The sequence below is a fragment of the Semicossyphus pulcher genome, unplaced genomic scaffold (genome assembly GCF_022749685.1).
Source record: "Semicossyphus pulcher isolate SPU_LCO1_2020_fin unplaced genomic scaffold, fSemPul1.0.p SCAF_6, whole genome shotgun sequence".
In the NCBI taxonomy this organism is placed as follows: Eukaryota; Metazoa; Chordata; class Actinopteri; order Labriformes; family Labridae; genus Semicossyphus; species Semicossyphus pulcher.
The window spans coordinates 4,815,135-4,833,517 of NW_027211737.1; the positions used below are offsets into that span (position 1 = coordinate 4,815,135).

The following is an 18,383-nucleotide window of genomic DNA, read 5'->3' on the forward strand; positions in this document are numbered from 1 at the left end:
TCTCCGACTGTCAAATCAAATATTCTCATTGAGGTCTTTTATTTGCAGAAAGTGACGACTGGGGGGTTGGACTTCAGAGCTGAGGCCAGAGAAGCACAGCTCCTCTCTGACAACCTGCAGCCCCTCAATCTGAATAAATGATGAAGATAAAATGACAGATTTCCCTTAAAATGAGTGGAGTGACTTTTCCATTGTGTTATGTGGATCATCAAGACGTCAGCCTTCTGCAGTCAGTCATACACCTTTTCATGTCCGCACAGGTTCATAACATGCTGCTGATGTCAGTCACGTGTGTCATTAGAGAACCATTAACACATCAGACATGTTGGACTAAACACTGTTCACTAATTCATTTATTCAATGGCCTTCTTCTTACTGTATTTGGGGCTTAGTAGGTCTATGTAATAAAAGGAGATGTCCACATTTGTTGAAGTCTTAAAATAACAGCCACATGCTGTCTGCACATGAAAGACTCATTAGTGGCAGTAATGATTCCTACTGTCCCCAGTGAGTGTGAAGTGGTCCCTTCCTAGCAAAACTACACAGCAGGATAAACTCCATAAGTTCATGTGAAACTAATATGAAGCTTCAGCAGTCTGAGTCAGCCAAATCAAGTCTGTGTCCACCAACGTTTCAAACTAAGAACCAAATTCACTCTTTGAGTCACTATTCCTCCACTGCAGCTCAACAAGCAGACAGCCAAACACTAAACACTTGATATGTGTCGCTCAGTCTGCTGAAGCCTCTATTAGTTTAAGCTCAACTGTAAAAGTCATTTTGTAAAGTGACAGACTGAATGTTTGTCCTCCATCTCGTAACACTGGAGTCAGGTTATGAGAGGATTTCTTCACAGACAGTATGGACAGAAGGAAAGATGACAGGCATTAAATAACTCTATAAATAGATGTGCATGTGGGAATGTGAGTGTTGTAATGAGACTGACTTGAATCAATATGAACCTCTGCATTAAGACAAACATGTTTCTGGTGCAGACTATTGATTTGTTTTAGCTGAAATCTAAAGTTGTTTCTTCAGATAAGTCCTCAATGCTGACATGAAAACAAAGCAACACTTTGATCTGTTAGAAAGAAGAACAGGAAATAATATAGAAGCTTAGATAACTCAAACTTAATGCTGTCACTCAGAATCATCTCTTCATGTGGCTTTAAGCAGGTGTAACACTTGTTCTTTTGAAGGATGCTGCACCTTTTGACCTGTTCAAATGACTTTGATGTGTCATTTAATCTTTATCCAGCTTCTAAAGTTTGACTGAACTTTGGTCAATAAAATCTGCATAAATGTACAGTCTGTTCATGTTGTAAATCACAAACACTATGACTGATATTCTTGTACTAATTACATCAGTCTTTTTTTAAACCTTCAAACAGACCTTGAATCCTGCTCTGTTGTGTTGTTGTGGCTGCTGTTAGGCTGCTGTTTATTACTCTTAGCTCTGCTTTGATGCACACCACAGCACAGCAGCTGTGTGGGCTGTCAGCTTCTGATACCATGAAGATCATCACAGTTCCTTCCTTCACCTTTACTGAGCTCTGCATTCATGTCTCTCTTTCCTGTATCGACCCTGTCTCTCTGTCTGTGACACAGAAGCTCAAACTCTCTGCAGCCTGTTTTCATCTGCTATCATCAGATCTACGACATCGTTCACATCCCTCACACACACTACAGCCTCGTCACTGCTGACATCATCTTCACGGTCTGATCGACACCAATGTGAGTCGTGTGGAAACTTTCAAACAGTTAATTTCTCCTTTTTCTTTTCTTGACTTGTTTGGAAAGACAGAACATTTTTAAATCACTCCTTCAGATCTGTGATCAGGTCCATCCTGAAGATTAATGACCCAAAACTTTAAAACCTCATAAGAAACACTACATGCTACAGTCAGTAAACTTACTGAAGAGTCTCCAGTCTACAGTTTGGACTCTCCACTCCAGCAGACAGCAGCTTCACTCCTGAATCCTGCAGATCGTTGTAGCTCAGGTCCAGCTCTGTCAGATGGGAGGGGTTGGACTTCAGAGCTGAGGCCACAACTTCCCAGTGAGTCTCTGACAGTCCACAGCCAACAAGTCTGTTATGACACATTAATTACATGATATGTTATAATGAAAGAGACACTTTGTGTTTACTTCATGAGTCTGATCACAGTTTGACACATCAGGTTAAATAAAACTCTAAGTTTGCTGTTCACCTCAGGGTTCAGCTCATCTTATCTTTCTGTGTTTGACATGAAACAATAATTCTCCTCACTCCCTCTCGTACCTGCACACTTTGAATCTTTGATTTGCTTTAATATGCAGATAAAGGAGGAGAAAACGTCTGTCTCCAAAAAGTTAGCATGAGGTCGTCTTGATTAAAAGACATTTTTACAACTTAGTTTAAAAGACGATCTGTCTTTGCTGGCTACCTGCTGCTTTCAGGTTCACGAGCATGAGTGGGAAAATTCAGTGACTGCTGTCAAGAGCGACCGAAACCAAAGGGAACTACTGACAGTATTAGACGTGGACATATTTAAATAATATAATAATCAAACATTTTGATGTGTCTGACAGCTGAGTGCATGAAGTTCTGTCGTCTACATTCTGTTGTGAGCATCTGAAGAACTTATTCAGCAAACAAACACAGTTAACAAACCGGTAAGGTTTAATTATCGTTACCATGATGTCATCAGAAAGATGTTCTCAGTGTATCAGTATTAAGAGAAATAACACTGGTGTGTATACGATCTCTTTAAAAGTCTGAATTTGACCAGAATGTTCTGAGATATTCATCAGACCTTAAATATTGGTGGAAGCTGTGCATTTCCTGCTCCTACTCTTCTCTACAGCAACAAGAGAGAGAAACACCTGTCAGCTTCTTTCTGTGAGCAACAGAATATCAGGAAACACTTCAAACACAGCCATGTAACACAACCTCCCTCTGTAAACTGTGGAACTCATGAGCAGCTAAATGCACCACTGCTCAGTTCAACACACTCAGGGGTGTTACTGTGACAGTCTGTGTCGTATGAGCAGCAGTTTACAGAAGCTAATGTTAGCTAATGTTAGCAAACTGTACATAGATATTGTTGTGTAACTGACATCACTGAACCAGTTTGCAGGTTTGATGACGATTCTCTGCTTGTGCTACCAAATCACTGTGTTACAGCTCTCAACATGATCCCATAGTTTCACCTGTGGCCACAGCGGCTGCAGCAAACATTAGATACTCAATCTGAATCATACTAATAACACTTATCCTTTATCTATAGCACTTTGTAGAAACACGTTTACAAAGTGCTTTGACAACAGAAACACTGGATATATACAGAGCATCACAAAGTAAAATAAAGTGCTTTGTAGAAATAGAAAATATAAAGCAGAGTGTGTTGCGTCCCCGACCATCCTCTGTCCTGACCAGAAACATGGCAGAAATAATCACATGAAAGCAATTCTCTCTGTCTTCAGAAATCTGCTTTAGAAAATGAAACAGATCTTTTTTTAAACTTTGAAGAATAGTGGTCATAGTTATTGGTTATATAGCACACCTTGCAGAATCTACTCATGTAGTAATCATTTTACTGATAGCTGGAAAATACTGTTATATATATATGTCGTTAAATGCTGCTGTGATAAAACATCAGCAGAAAAAAGGTCAAAGGTGACACATATTAGAAATAACTAGAAAAGCTTTTCCTTCATGAACTTGACAGCAGGAAACAAAACTGACTGAAACAACAGTTTTGCATTTCAAACATTTGAAACAGCTCAAGAGAATCTGTGACAGAATAAACTGACAGATCATTTGTGCAATAAAAGAGTGGAACAGTATTTAAGAGTAATGATAATTCTATAGTGATGATGTTTGAAGAACTGAACTACTTATTAACCTGATTTGTAATTTTAATCACATCTGGACTCACCGAGCCTTTCTGCAGTTCCTCACAGCTGGAATCAGTCTCAGTCGTCCCTGCTTTGATGTTTTGTACTTCTGCAGGTCCAACTCATCCAGAACCTCCTCTGACATCTGCAGCATGTAGGCCAGAGCAGAGCAGTGGATCTCAGAGAGTTTTTTCTCTGATCTGTTCTCTGACTTCAGGAACTCTTGGATCTCCTGGTGTACTGAGTGGTCGTTCATCTCCATCAGACAGTGGAAGATGTTGATGCTTCTGTCAGGAGAGATATCTTTACTGTTCATCTCCTTCAGGTTGTTGATGACTCTCTGGATGATTTCTGGACTGTTGTCTGTCCGGCCCAGCAGGCCTCCTAAGAGTCCCTGGTTGGACTTCAGAGAGAGGTCATGAAGGAAGCGAACAAACAGGTCCAGGTGACCACTTTTGTTTGCTTCCTTCATGGCCTCTCTCTGGTTGGACTTCAGAGAGAGGCCATGCAGGAAGCGAACAAACAGGTCCAGGTGACCATTCTTACTTTGAAGGGATCTCTCCATGACTCTCCTCAAAAAGTCATCAAGGGAGGGGTTCGTCCTATCATTCTCTTCTAGGAAAGCCTCCAGTACTTGTGTGTTCTTGTTTGTGTAACAGTGGAACATGTAGACTGCAGCCAGGAACTCTTGAACGCTCAGATGAACAAAGCAGTAGACTGTTTTCTTGAAGATCACACACTCTCTTTTAAAGATCTCAGTACAAACTCCTGAGTACACCGAGGCCTCTGTGACATCCAGATCACACTGCTCCAGGTCTTCTTGGTAGAACATGATGTTTCCTGTCTCCAGATGTTCAAACGCCAGCCTCCCCAGCTTCAGAAGAACTTCCCTGTCAGCCTCCATCAGTTCCTGAGGACTCACCTGATGTCCCTCATCATACTTCTGCTTCTTCCTCTTTGTCTGAACCAGCAGGAAGTGTGAGTACATGTCAGTCAGGGTCTTGGGCAGCTCTCCCCTCTGGTCTGTGGTCATCATGTGCTCCAGAACTGTAGCAGTGATCCAGCAGAAGACTGGGATTAGACACATGATGTGGAGGCTCCTGGATGTCTTCATGTGTGAGATGATTCTGCTGGACAGCTCTTCATCACTGAACCTCCTCCTGAAGTACTCCTCCTTCTGGGCGTCAGTGAAGCCTCGGACTTCTGTTAGCCTGTCAATGTATGTAGGAGGGATCTGATTGGCTGCTGCAGGTCGGGAAGTTATCCAGACGAGAGCCGAGGGAAGCAGATTCCCCTTGATGAGATTCATAAACAGGACAGTGACTGATGACTTCTGTGAGACGTCAGACACAACCTGAGTGTTGGTGAAATCTAATGAAAGCCTGCTTTCATCCAGGCCGTCAAAGATGAACAACAGTTTACAGACAGCGAGCGTCTCTGCTGTGAGCTTCTGTAATGTTGGATGGAAATCATGAAGCAGCTTGAGAAGACTGTACTGCTCGTCTTTGATCAGGTTCAGCTCCCTGAAGGAAAGCAGAATCAGCAGACTGACATCTTGGTTCTCCGAGCCCTCTGCCCAGTCCAGAGTGAACTTCTGCACTGAGAAGGTTTTTCCAACACCAGCGACGCCGTTCGTCAGGACCACTCTGATGGGTGTCTGTTGGTCAGCTAAGGCTTTAAAGATTTCGTGGCACTTGATTGGAGTGTCACGGAGGGTCTCCATCTTGGAAGCTGTCTCAAGCTGCCTGACCTCATGTTGGGTGTTGACCTCTTCACTCTGTCCCTCAGTGATGTAGAGCTCAGTGTAGATTCTGTTGAGGAGGGTTCCACTTCCTGTTTCATCAGTTCCTTCAGTCACACGTTCACATCTCGTCCTCAGACTGATCTTATGTTGATCTAAAACCTCCTGCTGACCTTTTACTAAAAAGAGAAAATAGTGTGACACGAAACCAAGAACATTTGACAGTCTGGTGATTATCTTATTGCCAAAAAGAAGATCAATATAAGAAAATATAAAGTGTTAAAGTGTGACAGTGCCACATTAAAAAAGTAAGTGTCAAATCAATTGTAAAAGGGAGTGCATGAGAAGGTTTTAAATCAAAGAGATAGCCTAAGTTTTTGAATGCCTGTTTTGCCTTTAATGCTGGTAAACTTAAATATTCCACAGTAAAGTAAAAGGATGTGTGCATGTGGCAGTTATGGCTGGTAATTATGACTATGCTGAAGTTGTATTAGCAGGATGTGGCGTAGACGCTGGGGGAGGATCAGTGTGCGCACTGATTGAATTATGTAGCGCCAGGCGAAAGCACTGCAGCTACCCTTTTAATAATCCATAGACTGTTCAAGTGTGAAAGTAAAATATGAGGATAACAAGAACTTTGAATGAGCTGTGGCGAAACTGAAAGAAGCTAAAAGGATTATTGCGACTCTCCGTGCGGGCATCTCCCGCGGCTGGACACGCAGGAGGGGAAACAACAACAAAGACAGGATCTATCATGTGGATTATTCTCCCTCCTGAACCTGGGTGAGACCGATGCCTTTTTGTATTTGTTTACTGGTATACCAGTTGTGATCGATCGCCTTTTTGTTGAGGCAAACGGACGGCGGATTTATTGTTTGTTTTCTGGGTGTAAAAGCACTAAAAAGAAATCAGGTGAACTTTCGTTTATTCATATTTCGTTAGCTTTGGACTCTTAGTTGGTTTTGAATGCACAATGGAATGACTTAAAGGGTTGGTTTTGTTGTATTTAAATTTTCATTTGTCGGACTGAGCTGAGTGAACTTAAGTTACTTGTGTGACGCACACTGGTTGATCCCTTAAATAGCCTGTCAGTACAAAGTGGCTCTAAAAAGGGGTGAAACTTATCTTAAGAGGAAATTAACTGTTTCTCAGTTGGAACTTTCTGTTTATAAGTGTTACAGGTTTCTTTTCTTCTAAAAGAACCCCTTGAGCGTTTTAACCCCGACAAAATAAAAAGGTTGAGTGTTACAAAAGGTTATAAAGTCCAAATCAGCCTCTGACTGTGTGTCAGGGTACGTGTTTGATTGACAGCAGAGAGAACAGATTGATCCTCAGTGATGTGCCCCCCCCCTCATCTATCTTCAAAGGAGAACACGGGACACGTGACACAGAGCAGATCTGTCTGCTGGAGCAGAACACATCAGTTCACATGTGATGGTATTTATAAAGCTCTTAATGTTGGTGCTGAATGACACAACAAATGTCTCTGTATGAAAACAACAAGCCGTGTTTCAGACGTGATGACATCAGCAGACTGATGGACGGTCTTACTTTGTAAAGTGCTGGTCTGACTGGCTGTCTGCAGTCCAGGTGTTGTTCTGGATCTTTCTCCACACTGGGGACAGGAGGAGTCTCCTGATGAACCACACTGGTCCCAGTATGAGGGGAGGCACTGTCTGCAGAACCAGTGTCCACAGCTGGTAGAGACTGGATCCTTCAGGACGTCCTGACACACAGCACAGCAGGACGGCTGCTCCTCCACAGGAACATGACTCCTCTTCTTCTCTCTGTGAAGACATTTCTTTATGACTGAAATGATTTGTTGAGTTTGGTAGAAAAATGTCACCATGTGATCAACACTGTGTAGAAGCTGTGATAGCTCACAGAGAGCACTGAAAGTGTTGGTCTGTCACAGACTCTGCTGGAGCCTCCTGCTCCTCTTAGACCCCACCCTCCTGCTGCTTCTCCTGCACACACCCCTCTGCTCATTATCCAGTCAGCACCTGCCAGCTTTTTCCATGCCACTGACTCTTCCCCTCATTTCAGCCAATCACTTGCCAGCCTGCTCCTCCTGCCACACACCTGTGGCCTGTTAGCTCATTCACCCCTCAGTATTTAAACAAGCCATCTTGCCTTTGTCATTTGCCGGATCGTAGTTTGAGCTTCTTCCTGCTTCGCATCCCGCCGTTCTGTATGTATTGCCTTTTGGATTTTGACCTGTGCTTGCTACATGTTTTTGAACTTTTGCCTGTCGCCTCTGTACCTCTGCCTGATTCTGTGGATTTGTGGTTTTGACCTCTGGAAAGGACTGTACATTGCTCAAACTAAGTAAAATAACTGTTGCTGCCTTACTCCTGCCTCTGCCCTGTGATTCTGCGTATGGGTTCTCTCTGATCTGTGACACTGTCCTTTCATTAACTGCTTTCCTATCTGACAGTCTTATTAAACATTCAGGGATCTGCCTGTAGTCTGTTAGTAATACAAACACTTCCTGCAGCTGCTTCACAGTAAAAGCCTCCATTAAAGACAGCTGATTGTGTCCTTCACCGTTTTACTCTCACTGTGGGCGGCTCAGCGTGAGTAGGTCATGTTTGAACTGAGGTCAGAAGTGGCCTAAATTAAACTGAAGTAGAGCAGCAGGCTCATTATTATTTTATGATTATTATGCCTCTGTTACGTTCCGTCCTCCGATGCCTCTGAGCCGGCATCAGAGGACGGAATGTAACGAAACGGCGGACGCAACGCTGGAACGCTATTTAAAAAGACTCTGGGGCGGCGGCGTTGTGTGGTCCAATGTAGAATGACAAGGTGGCATGAGGACGGAGCTTCGTTACGGCGCTGAGGAGGAACCGCAGTGTAAAAAAGGCTTCAGACACACAGCATGTAACAGAGGTGTCACAGGTTCAAGTCCAGACAGGTGCCTTTGTTTTCAGGCCCTTTATGTCTTCAGTCACTTTCCACTGTTCAGGGACGGACTGGGACATAAAAGCAGCTCTGGAGTTTGACACAAACAGCACGTGAACACAACGTGGTCCCTGACAGGGTTCTCACATAGCCTCATTTTATCTAACAGTGCTATACAAGCCAGTGTATCGATGTAGAACCATCACTAATGTAATACTACCACAAACACAATGATGTCAGTGTGCTGCAGTGTTTATATATCTGTGTCTCTCTCTAGTTGAACAACAATACTCACTGAGTGTCAGAGCCTGCTGTGCTCCTCATCCTGAATAAACACATTTAAACACATCAAGTCTTTTCTTTACGTTTTATAACCACATTGTGACTGCAGCAAGTTTCTGAATCTTCCTCCTGTTCCTGCTTTATTTACGTATATCCCAGCATGCAATGAAAGTAACTCTTCATAATGCAGAAAACTAAATAATAATCACTCAATTATTCAAGTCAATAGTTTAACAACATACGTTTCACCTGTTTGCTGTTTTTCACATTTAATGATCCAAATATAAAAAGATTGTAATAACTGGCAGTGACAGCGTTTAAAAGGGAACATAAGGTCTGAGCATTTAACTGTAATGAAGCTGTTTGATGGGACTTGAGATACTACTGTCACATGTATTGTCTCTGTTGTACTTGATTTCAAAGTACTACAACCAAATACTTCTAGTGTTATAAAATGTTTAGATATTATCGGTCGACTAGGAGTTAGAGTACGGCCCTCACATCTTTCCTCCAGAGGACAACTGACAGCAGCCGTTTAATGTCCTGATAACACCTGAATCCACTGGAGAATTACCAAGTGCAACTTTGAGCTTCATTTTTTCACCATGTTTTACACAAGTAGTGAGTTAAAGAGAAGATGAATCTATAGTCCACAAATGTCCCCTGGGTAATAAAGCTACACACAGCTGCAAACAACTTTAAACAACATGTAACCAACAAGGTCCGGGTAGGTCCGGGTATCATCGGATAATCTGTTCTGTGATCAGAAGTACGGAGCAGTTTTCTCGGTTTGTCACTCAGAATCAAAAATTGAAAAAACGACAAAAACAATTTAAACTAAACGGTCCAATCAGGTTTATTGTCCATTTATTATTTTGGATTTTATCACAGTGAATAAAGATATAAATGTGGCCGTCACGTGACACGGAAGTAACAGTTGTCAAAATAAAAGCCCCTAAACAGCGCTAGCTGGTAGGCAGGTAGGTAGGTGGGTAGGTAATTGTTTGATTATGTGGCACAAGAGCTGCCCCAAGAGGCCTCCAACACGCAGAAAGGAAAACAATATTTGCAAAGCAAGCCAGTGACATCTCTCACACCCCACTGCATATTTAGATCCTCTGGTAAATTGTAAAGAGAAATATGTTCTGTAGATTTATAATGTGCATTTGTCCACTGAAACAAGGAAGATGACACTTTAAGTGTTATTTTCTCATTTCTATATGGTTGTGTGGTAACAAAGTATATTTGATTGCTGGAAATGATCATGTCTATAAATTTAGATCTAGTTATTTTTGGGCATAGACAAACCACAATCATTCTTTGGCAGCTGAAAATTACATGTTACTGTTTGTTGCCTATTTTTATACACATTTGGAATATATACCTGTTCGTAAAATGAGTCACTCAGGCCAAATGAAATGATAGAGCAATGTACCTTTAAGTTCAATTGTAATATGTTGTATAATTGTTATCATTATTTTGCTGTTGTCATGATTATCCTAAACCATGTCACTGTTTGTAACCTTCAGGGTGGAGGATGGGGACCTCTGCTGGTGACTTTGAAGATGCTCTATTTGGCTGGAAGATGTTAACTAAACAACATAAAATTATTTCACTTAATTAAAAAAAATCACAAAAAATCTTCAGTTGTGAAAAGAAAATTGAAAAAAATAAGTTAATAACCAAAACAAAATCTGTGATGATTTGAAATTTGGCTCAAATTTGTCTGAAAGAAATTAGATATTTTTTTTAATGACCTCATCTTCATATAAATGTTAATTTGGGGTTAAGATTTATTATTTATTGGGTTCAACAAAATATGAAACAAAATATTTTGCAGACTTGCAAAAAAAATAATCTGGTGATATGATATAAAAAAAATCAAATGATATAAGAATGTAGATTTAAGTTAAATTGCAATTTCAAAACTATTATCTATCTATCTATCTATCTATCTATCTATCTCTCTCTCTCTCTCTCTCTCTCTCTCTCTCTCTCTTTCTATCTATCTATCTATCTTCTAGCCAGCTGTACTGTTTAGGGGCTTTTATTTTGACATTTTAAGTGTTACTTCCGTGTCACATGACGTCCCCAATTTATTCCTTTATTCATTATGATAAAAATTAAAATGATAAATTGACAATAAAACAGATTTGACCGTTTTGTTTAAATTGTTTTTGCCATTTTTTCGATTTTTGTTTCTGAGTGACAAAACGAGAAAACTGCTCTGTTCTTCTGTTTTTTCGTTTTTTGTCTAAAACAGATGATGTGTCTGAAACCGCATACGAACATACTGCCTACTACATACTCAAACAGTATGTACTGCATACTGCCTACTAACCTGACTATTAGGATGCCGGTGGCATCATACTCAGAGCCGTCTTCTCCGTATCACGTTACTTAATCGTTTGCGTATGTCCGGTCTGATCTCTGGTCCATCTCCGCCATAGTAGAAGCTGAATAGCCGGAATGTTCTTAACGGAAACCTGGCTCCGTGAAGGTGAATTTGCTCCTTTTTCGGAGCTCCTTCCCCCTGGATGTAGTTTCTTCAGCTCTCCTCGCGTCACCGGCAAAGGTGGAGGACTGGCATCCATATTCAAGTCTACCTTTCACTGCCAGCAGTCTCCAGCTGTCAGCTGCTCCAGCTTCGAGCTCTAACTCTTTGAGGTAAACTTCCCTGCGACTGTTCTCTGTGCGGTGGTCTATCGGCCACCCAAATTTAACAAAGCCTTTATACAGGACTTTGCAGACTTTGTATCGGGTGTCACTCTTAAATATGATCACTTTTCAATTGTTGGCGACTTCAACGTGCATGTCTGCTGTGAGACCAGACCGCTGGTCAGAGACTTTCTCAATCTCATCGACTCTTTTAATCTCACGCAATCTGTTTCGGAGCCGATGCATGACAAAGGCCACATTTTGGATCTTGTGCTGTCATATGGATTGAATTTGCAGATATCCGAAATCTGTCACACACCCCTATCCGACCATCTACCTGTTTTATTTTCCCTCTCACTGCCTGCATCTTTAACTACGAACTCCGCCCCCGTTCGCTGTCTCCGTGTTTTTAATTCTTCAACTCCTTCGCAGTTTTCCGCTGCTTTTAAAGACTCTTTCTTGTATTCTGTGGATGATTTTGGCGACCTCAGTGTGGATGTCTGTTTGACTATGTTTGATTCCCTCTGCACTGAGATTTTGGACCTTGACTGTAAGGCGTGTAAAGCCTCAGACTGAGCCCTGGCTGAATGAGTCCACTCGCGCGCTCAGACGCGCATGCAGACAGGCGGAAAGAAAGTGGAAAAAGGACAAACTCCATATTTCTTGGGATCTCCTACGTGACTGTTTCCTTACGTATCAGCAGGCTGTAAAAGCTGCTAAAACTGAATATCTCTGCCAATGCTCACAAACCGCAGGTTCTATTTAATGTGTTTGATTCTCTTGTGAATGCTTGTGATGCTGCCTGTATTGCCTTCTCCTTCTCTGTGTGAGGATTTTCTGCAGTTCTTCATCAATAAGATTTCTGCTCTTAGGTCCCTGCTCCCTCAGTCTGCTCAGGACCCCTCAGTTCCTTCAGCAAGCTCAGCTGTTTTTCAGCAGTTTGAGCCTGTTTCTCCACATACACTCATTGAAATAGTGGAACACTTGTGTCCTGCGAACTGTCCATCCGACAGCATTCCATCCCGCTTGTTTAAGGAGGTTTTTAGCTCAGTTCAGTCTTTTATTTTGTTTCTTATAAATCGGTGTCTCAGCGCTGGATGTGTTCCATCCTCTTTCAAACATGCCACAGTGCAGCCTCTCTTGAAAAAGAAAAATTTGGATCCCGTGGTTTTATCTAACTTTAGGCCAAAGTTTCAGAGAAAGCTGTTTTTAACCAACTCCAAGAATTTTTACAAAGGGCCAATGTTTGTGAATTGTTTCAGTCTGGTTTTAAGTCTCTTCACAGCACTGAAACTGCTCTTTTAAAAGTTTTTAATGATCTCTTGTTGAACCTTGATTCTGGTCACTGTGCCTTTTTAATTCTTCTTGACCTGACAGCGGCGTTTGACACAGTGGATCATACAATCCTTCTCTCACACCTTGAACACTGTGTAGGCATCAAAGGCACTGCTTTGGGCTGGTTCAAATCGTACCTCTCTGAAAGAACACTCTCTGTGCACATGGGCCAGTTTTCCTCCACAGTGGCCCCTCTGACATGCGGGGTCCCCCAGGGGTCAGTTCTGGGCCCCCTACTGTTCTCCCTTTATATGCTACCCCTGGGGTTGATTTTTAGAAAGCATGTTGTTCCTTTTCACTGCTTTGCTGATGATGTGCAGGTGTATTTACCATTAAAGGTCCCTACCAAAGACTCTCTTCAGGCCGTGCTTAACTGCATGAGTGATGTTAGAACATGGATGGATCTTACTTTTTACCTGTGAACGTTAACCTCAGACCAACACAGAGAAGCTGCTCTGCTGTTAAATATGCTGGTGTGCGGGATCCTTGCTGTTTTTTCAGTAAGTTAAATGTGTGTTTTAGTTAGCGGAAGTGGCTACGGCTGCTTCACCCGCTGATCTCTACTGCGCAGTCCCTGGCTCCGTATGACGTCACCATCACAAGATGGCAGCGCCTATTGCAGGGGCTATTTCAACATCACTTTCGTACGATGGGAGCAGATGGAGACGCGTTGTCCATCTATATATACAGTCATTGGTCGAAAACGATAAAACGAGTCGTTTTCAGCAGTTTCGTTTTGGGTTCTCTGATCACAGAACGGATTATTTGATGATACCCGGACCTCAATGCAAAGACATTATCAAAGTAAGAGTTTAAATCATAAATCCATGAAAGCATTGTTCTGAAAACTAAATCCAAAGAGCAAACCGTCAACACCGAGAATCAACGTGAGCAAAGCTGTTTGTATCAGAGTGGTAGTCTGCCACCTGCTGGTTTATATATGCACATGCAGCTGTGATGTCACCAGGCTTGGGGAGCAACAGAATACAAGTAACGGCGTTACGTAATTAGGATACAAAAACAGGCAACTGTATTCTCTTACAGTCACAGTTAAAAAAAGGTGGTAATTACATTACAGATACATTTATTAAAAATGGGGATTACTAGCAGGATTACAATTTTAAAATACATTTGAAGATGAAGACGATTTAATACCAAAGATGCTCTATAACAGTGGTTCTCAACTGGCCTAGCCTCAGGACCCATCACCACCTTTAATGATTAATCACGACCCAAATTTCTGACGTGTTTTAACCACTAAAATCTATTTCATGAAAAATGACCTGAGACAGAACAAAACATCACAGAATGTCAACATCACAAAACACACCAGTGTAATAGTCACCCAAAATGACCAGCAGGTGACAGTGTGAGGAAAATATTCTCTCCACCATTTATTCATGTAACGGCCGTTTTTCCGACAGAAATAAAAAAAAGTGCATAATAAATGCAACTACTGTGGGGCTCATCAAGTTTCAAGAACGTAAATGTAGCTGGGATTATCCACTCAGTGGATTAATGGAGTGTGAACTAACTACACTACTACTGCACGCATGGGACCCACTTTTGGGTCCTGACCCACCAGTTGAGAACCATGGCTCTATAACATCTGGCGTCTCATTTCTAACCCGTCCGTCTGACCGTCTGATAATAACATGCACCTGCGCGCACACGTTATGACACTTCACTGCGCTTCACGATGCTTCACGACACACACATCTCACAACCATAGACTGTATAAATAATGGACGTAGTCTCAGTGACGTCACCCATTGGTTTCTGAAGAAGCATTTTGAAGCCCGAATTGCGCCGCTGCTGGGGGTCGCCATATTGGAAACGCCAGAGCCGGCTAATCCAGAGGCAGGCAAAGAGGCGGAGCGCGACAGAGCTAAAGGCTATGGCTGAGCTCTATAGGCGGGCCACAATAATCAGCTAGCTACGGCTATGAAGCTAGGCTATATGCTCCTCAGCGTAGCTAGCGGTTATTAGGCCATAGACTGTATAAATCATGAATGAGCTAGTTTGGCTTTGCCAGGAGGAGATTCTGTTGGTGACTGAATGCAGGTGTTTAGTTATCAGACTAAAGAAGTAGCGGACTCGCTGCTCGCTCGCCTGGTGAGAGAGCGGCGAGCCGACACGTAACTTAAAGTAACCGGTCTTCTCATCACTGCAGTCCGCTGTAATCTCTCCGGGGAAAAGCCAACAACTCCTGACTCCTATTTACTGGCCGACGATTAAATAAATGTTTGATAAACACTGTACAGGCTAACAAGCAGCTAAAGCGAGCACAGTATACCTGCTACTTAGTGCGAAAAATATTTCAATACAATAACACTAACATTTAACTCACCGTAAAGCTGGAGCTCAGACTTCTTGCACAGCCATAAAGTTCCATAAATCCCACAGAGAGATTATTTGTCCAAACTTTGAATGGAAAAAATCCCCAAAAGTCTCCAACAACACAAACAGGTGAAGTTAAGCTCAGTGTCTGTGTCTGTGTTGATGTCTAGCAGACAGCCTGCAGGATCCGCCTGTCAATCAAGTGATCCGACCCCTATAATTTAAGGCTTAATATAATTAAAACGGGTGTGTTATAAAAAAACATGCACCACCCGTACAGTTATCTTGAACAATAAAATCAGCTATTTATAACAAACCTGTTCTTTTTAACCAGGCTGTAAAATGTTTATTTCTGCTGTAAAAATGGGCATTTTCCCACCTGCTGTAATGTTATTTCTTGTTTTCTGGAGCCTCAAGTGGCAACTCGAGGAACTGCAGTTTTTTGCACTTCCGCATTGGCTTCATTTTTCAACACCGGAGGTTGCCGCTTGCTCACAACACCGCTCCTCAAAGTTGCCTGAAGCAACATCACAGTCCAGTGCAAGTTCTGCCTTCCGGCTGTGAAAATGCTGTCATTATTCAAGGACTCGACATCTAATTTAAAGAAACATTTACAGGTAAGACCAACCGCTAACGTTAGCTGCACAGATCAGTTCAGTTAAACATGTTCAAAGCTAACCTGTCGTCGTCTTCTTCTGCTACTGAAAAATAGTTTGTGACTGTGGTGAGGCCGCGGCCGGAATGGTGTGCGTAAAAACACAAGCCCCGGAGTGGAATAACTTTATGGCAGTTTACTTGAAGTTTGACTGTTAAGTAGTGTGAATAGCAGACTTAACAAAGTACATTTGAATGTGCATAATTACCGCTCTTCATTTAAACGGGCATTAACACATGACATAAGTACTGACATCTCTTTTCTCTCGTCTTAATTTGCAGATTTAATATTGAAGTCATTCTAAAGTAACTAAAAGTAATCAGTTACGTTACTTTAACATTGTGATACTTGGATTACGTTACTGATCACATTTTTAACAGGTAATGAGTAACTGTATCAGAACACAACCCTCCCAACCCTGGATGTCACTGTATGGTTGGCCAACATATAACCTCTGCCTACACACGCTGTAACCTGCTGTGAGGTGTTATTACCTGAGGTTTCCAAGTAAAGACGTGTGTTCACCTCTCTCATCTGATTACTGAAGCCAACACAGACACTACAATGTTATTATATGAACTGATTCAAGATGGCAGCTGGTAGATCAGAACGGTGATATGAAAAATATTTAAACATTTGAAGCAGATTTTGAAACGTAATGAATCCTATATTTTCTGAAGTGTAAATTCTGAAATGGAGGTTTCAAGTGTTTCCTGCAGAAGAAACATCAGAAGTTTGTGGATATAAAACTCAGACTATATCCACCTTAGTGTGAAACTGTTCCTGCAGTAATCATTCTGCATCAGGAATATAAATCTATTAGCAAAACATTTAGTATTCATCCTCAATGCATCGTCGTCTGTCAGGTCAGTTTACAGTAAAAACAGTCTCTTACTTTGTGTCTGAGGGTCCAGGTTCATTACTGAACTCTGGAGGATGCTCTTTGGACCGGTCACTCTTCAGAGACAGACAGCTGGATACTGCAGACTCTGCTCTCCATCTGTTGGGCTGAACTCTGCAACACACAACATGTTTTTATTCTTATCATGTGAATCCTTGATAAATCCTCAGACTACAAACATTTAAGAAGATCTAAAAGCTCAAACTGCTGCTGCTGTTGATCATAGAGTTGTTTTTAACTCTTAAACTTTTTATCGGCTTTTAACAAAAACAGGTTGAAATGTTTGAAATAACAGTGGAAATATTTACTATAAAAACAAAATCACAAGGAAGTGTTAGATGAAACTAAAATGAATCATACTTGAGTTAGAATCAGTCTCTTACTTTGTGTCTGAGGGTCCAGGTTCATTACTGAAGGCTGGAGGACGATCTTTGGACCGGTCACTCTTCAGAGACAGACAGTTGGATACTGCAGACTCTGCTCCGTCCTCCTCTTCATCCACACAAACACTCATCTTCTGATAGAACGTTCAAGAAAAACAAGTCTGTCAAGGAGTCACACACACACATGAACACACACACACACACACACACGCACGCACGTACTCACACGCACACACATGCACACACACGCACACGCACATGCACACACGCACACACGCACGCACACGCGCACACACACACACACACACACACACACACACACACACACACACACACACACACACACGCACACAGTATACAGTGAAATTAAAGCAGTCAGCGCTCCACCTGCTCAGTGTTCTTTATATCTCTGCCTGTTTTCTTGAGTTACTGAAGGTTTCATGTAAATTATTCAGCCAATCAGACTTTGTGTCCACAGATGAAACAAACTGTGGAGTTTATTCGAACTTTTCTTTCCTCTACAGTCCACAGGTAGAAAAGTGACTCAGAGACTTTAACAGTCAAATGATACAAATGTTTGTTAACACTCACCCTGCCTCAGCCTTCAGCTTTGTCTCCTTCTGCTCCGTCGACTCAAAATGGAGTCTGAGGTGCCTGACACTTTCACTTTCAGGTTCCCTCCCTGTTCTCATGGATCACCTGGTCAGGTGTCTCCTCCCCTCTCCATTTACAGGAAATGAGCTGAGTGTAACTAAAAAGAGCACAGTGAGCGGGAGCAGGTTGTCTAAGGAGTCACATTGTGCCACCACAACAACCTGCTGCTCAACACATCCAAAACCCAACAGGAACAACAGTCACATCACTTTTTTCACACACCTCAGCGTCACCTTTATATGGAGCTAAATTTACATCATCAAAACTCCTGAAGAGACTTTTCTGTGCAGAAAGGTGAAGAAGGACTGATCCTACATGTTTGTACAACGTTAAAGTATCCTGATCTTGTTGACAACAGTCTGGTATGGCAGCTTGCACAGTAGACTCTGTGTTCCTCACCTCATTGTGTTTTCAGGGGGACATTTCTGAGGATGTATGTGATGTATAAAGAGAGAGAGAGAGAGAGAGAGAGAGAGAGAGAGAGAGAGAGAGAGAGACTGCATGCACACAGACAGAAACTGGTCCTTTAAGCATGAGGCTTATTATTCAGCTGTATAATTCTCAGGTTAGTGAAGTGCTTTTTTGCAATCTTTCTTTATATTAAATAGTGTTTATTTAATCACAGATTTCCATGACAATTATTTGTGCTGTAAC

The 18,383-nt window shown here is 42.0% G+C and overlaps 1 protein-coding gene across 1 annotated transcript; it reads right to left on the reverse strand.

The window, feature by feature from the left end:
- Nucleotides 1-1,909: 1,909 nt before the first annotated feature.
- LOC138610540 (protein NLRC3-like) lies at nucleotides 1,910-17,730 on the reverse strand. Its single transcript, XM_069683303.1, has 6 exons — nucleotides 17,667-17,730; nucleotides 17,076-17,236; nucleotides 16,687-16,806; nucleotides 7,169-7,404; nucleotides 3,918-5,796; nucleotides 1,910-2,087 (listed from the first exon to the last, which is right to left on the reverse strand). The coding sequence occupies exons 2-6, from the start codon at nucleotides 17,204-17,206 to the stop codon at nucleotides 1,910-1,912; spliced, it is 2,544 nt and encodes an 847-aa protein (XP_069539404.1). The 5' UTR covers nucleotides 17,207-17,236; nucleotides 17,667-17,730.
- Between the last annotated feature and the right edge of the window lie 653 nt (nucleotides 17,731-18,383).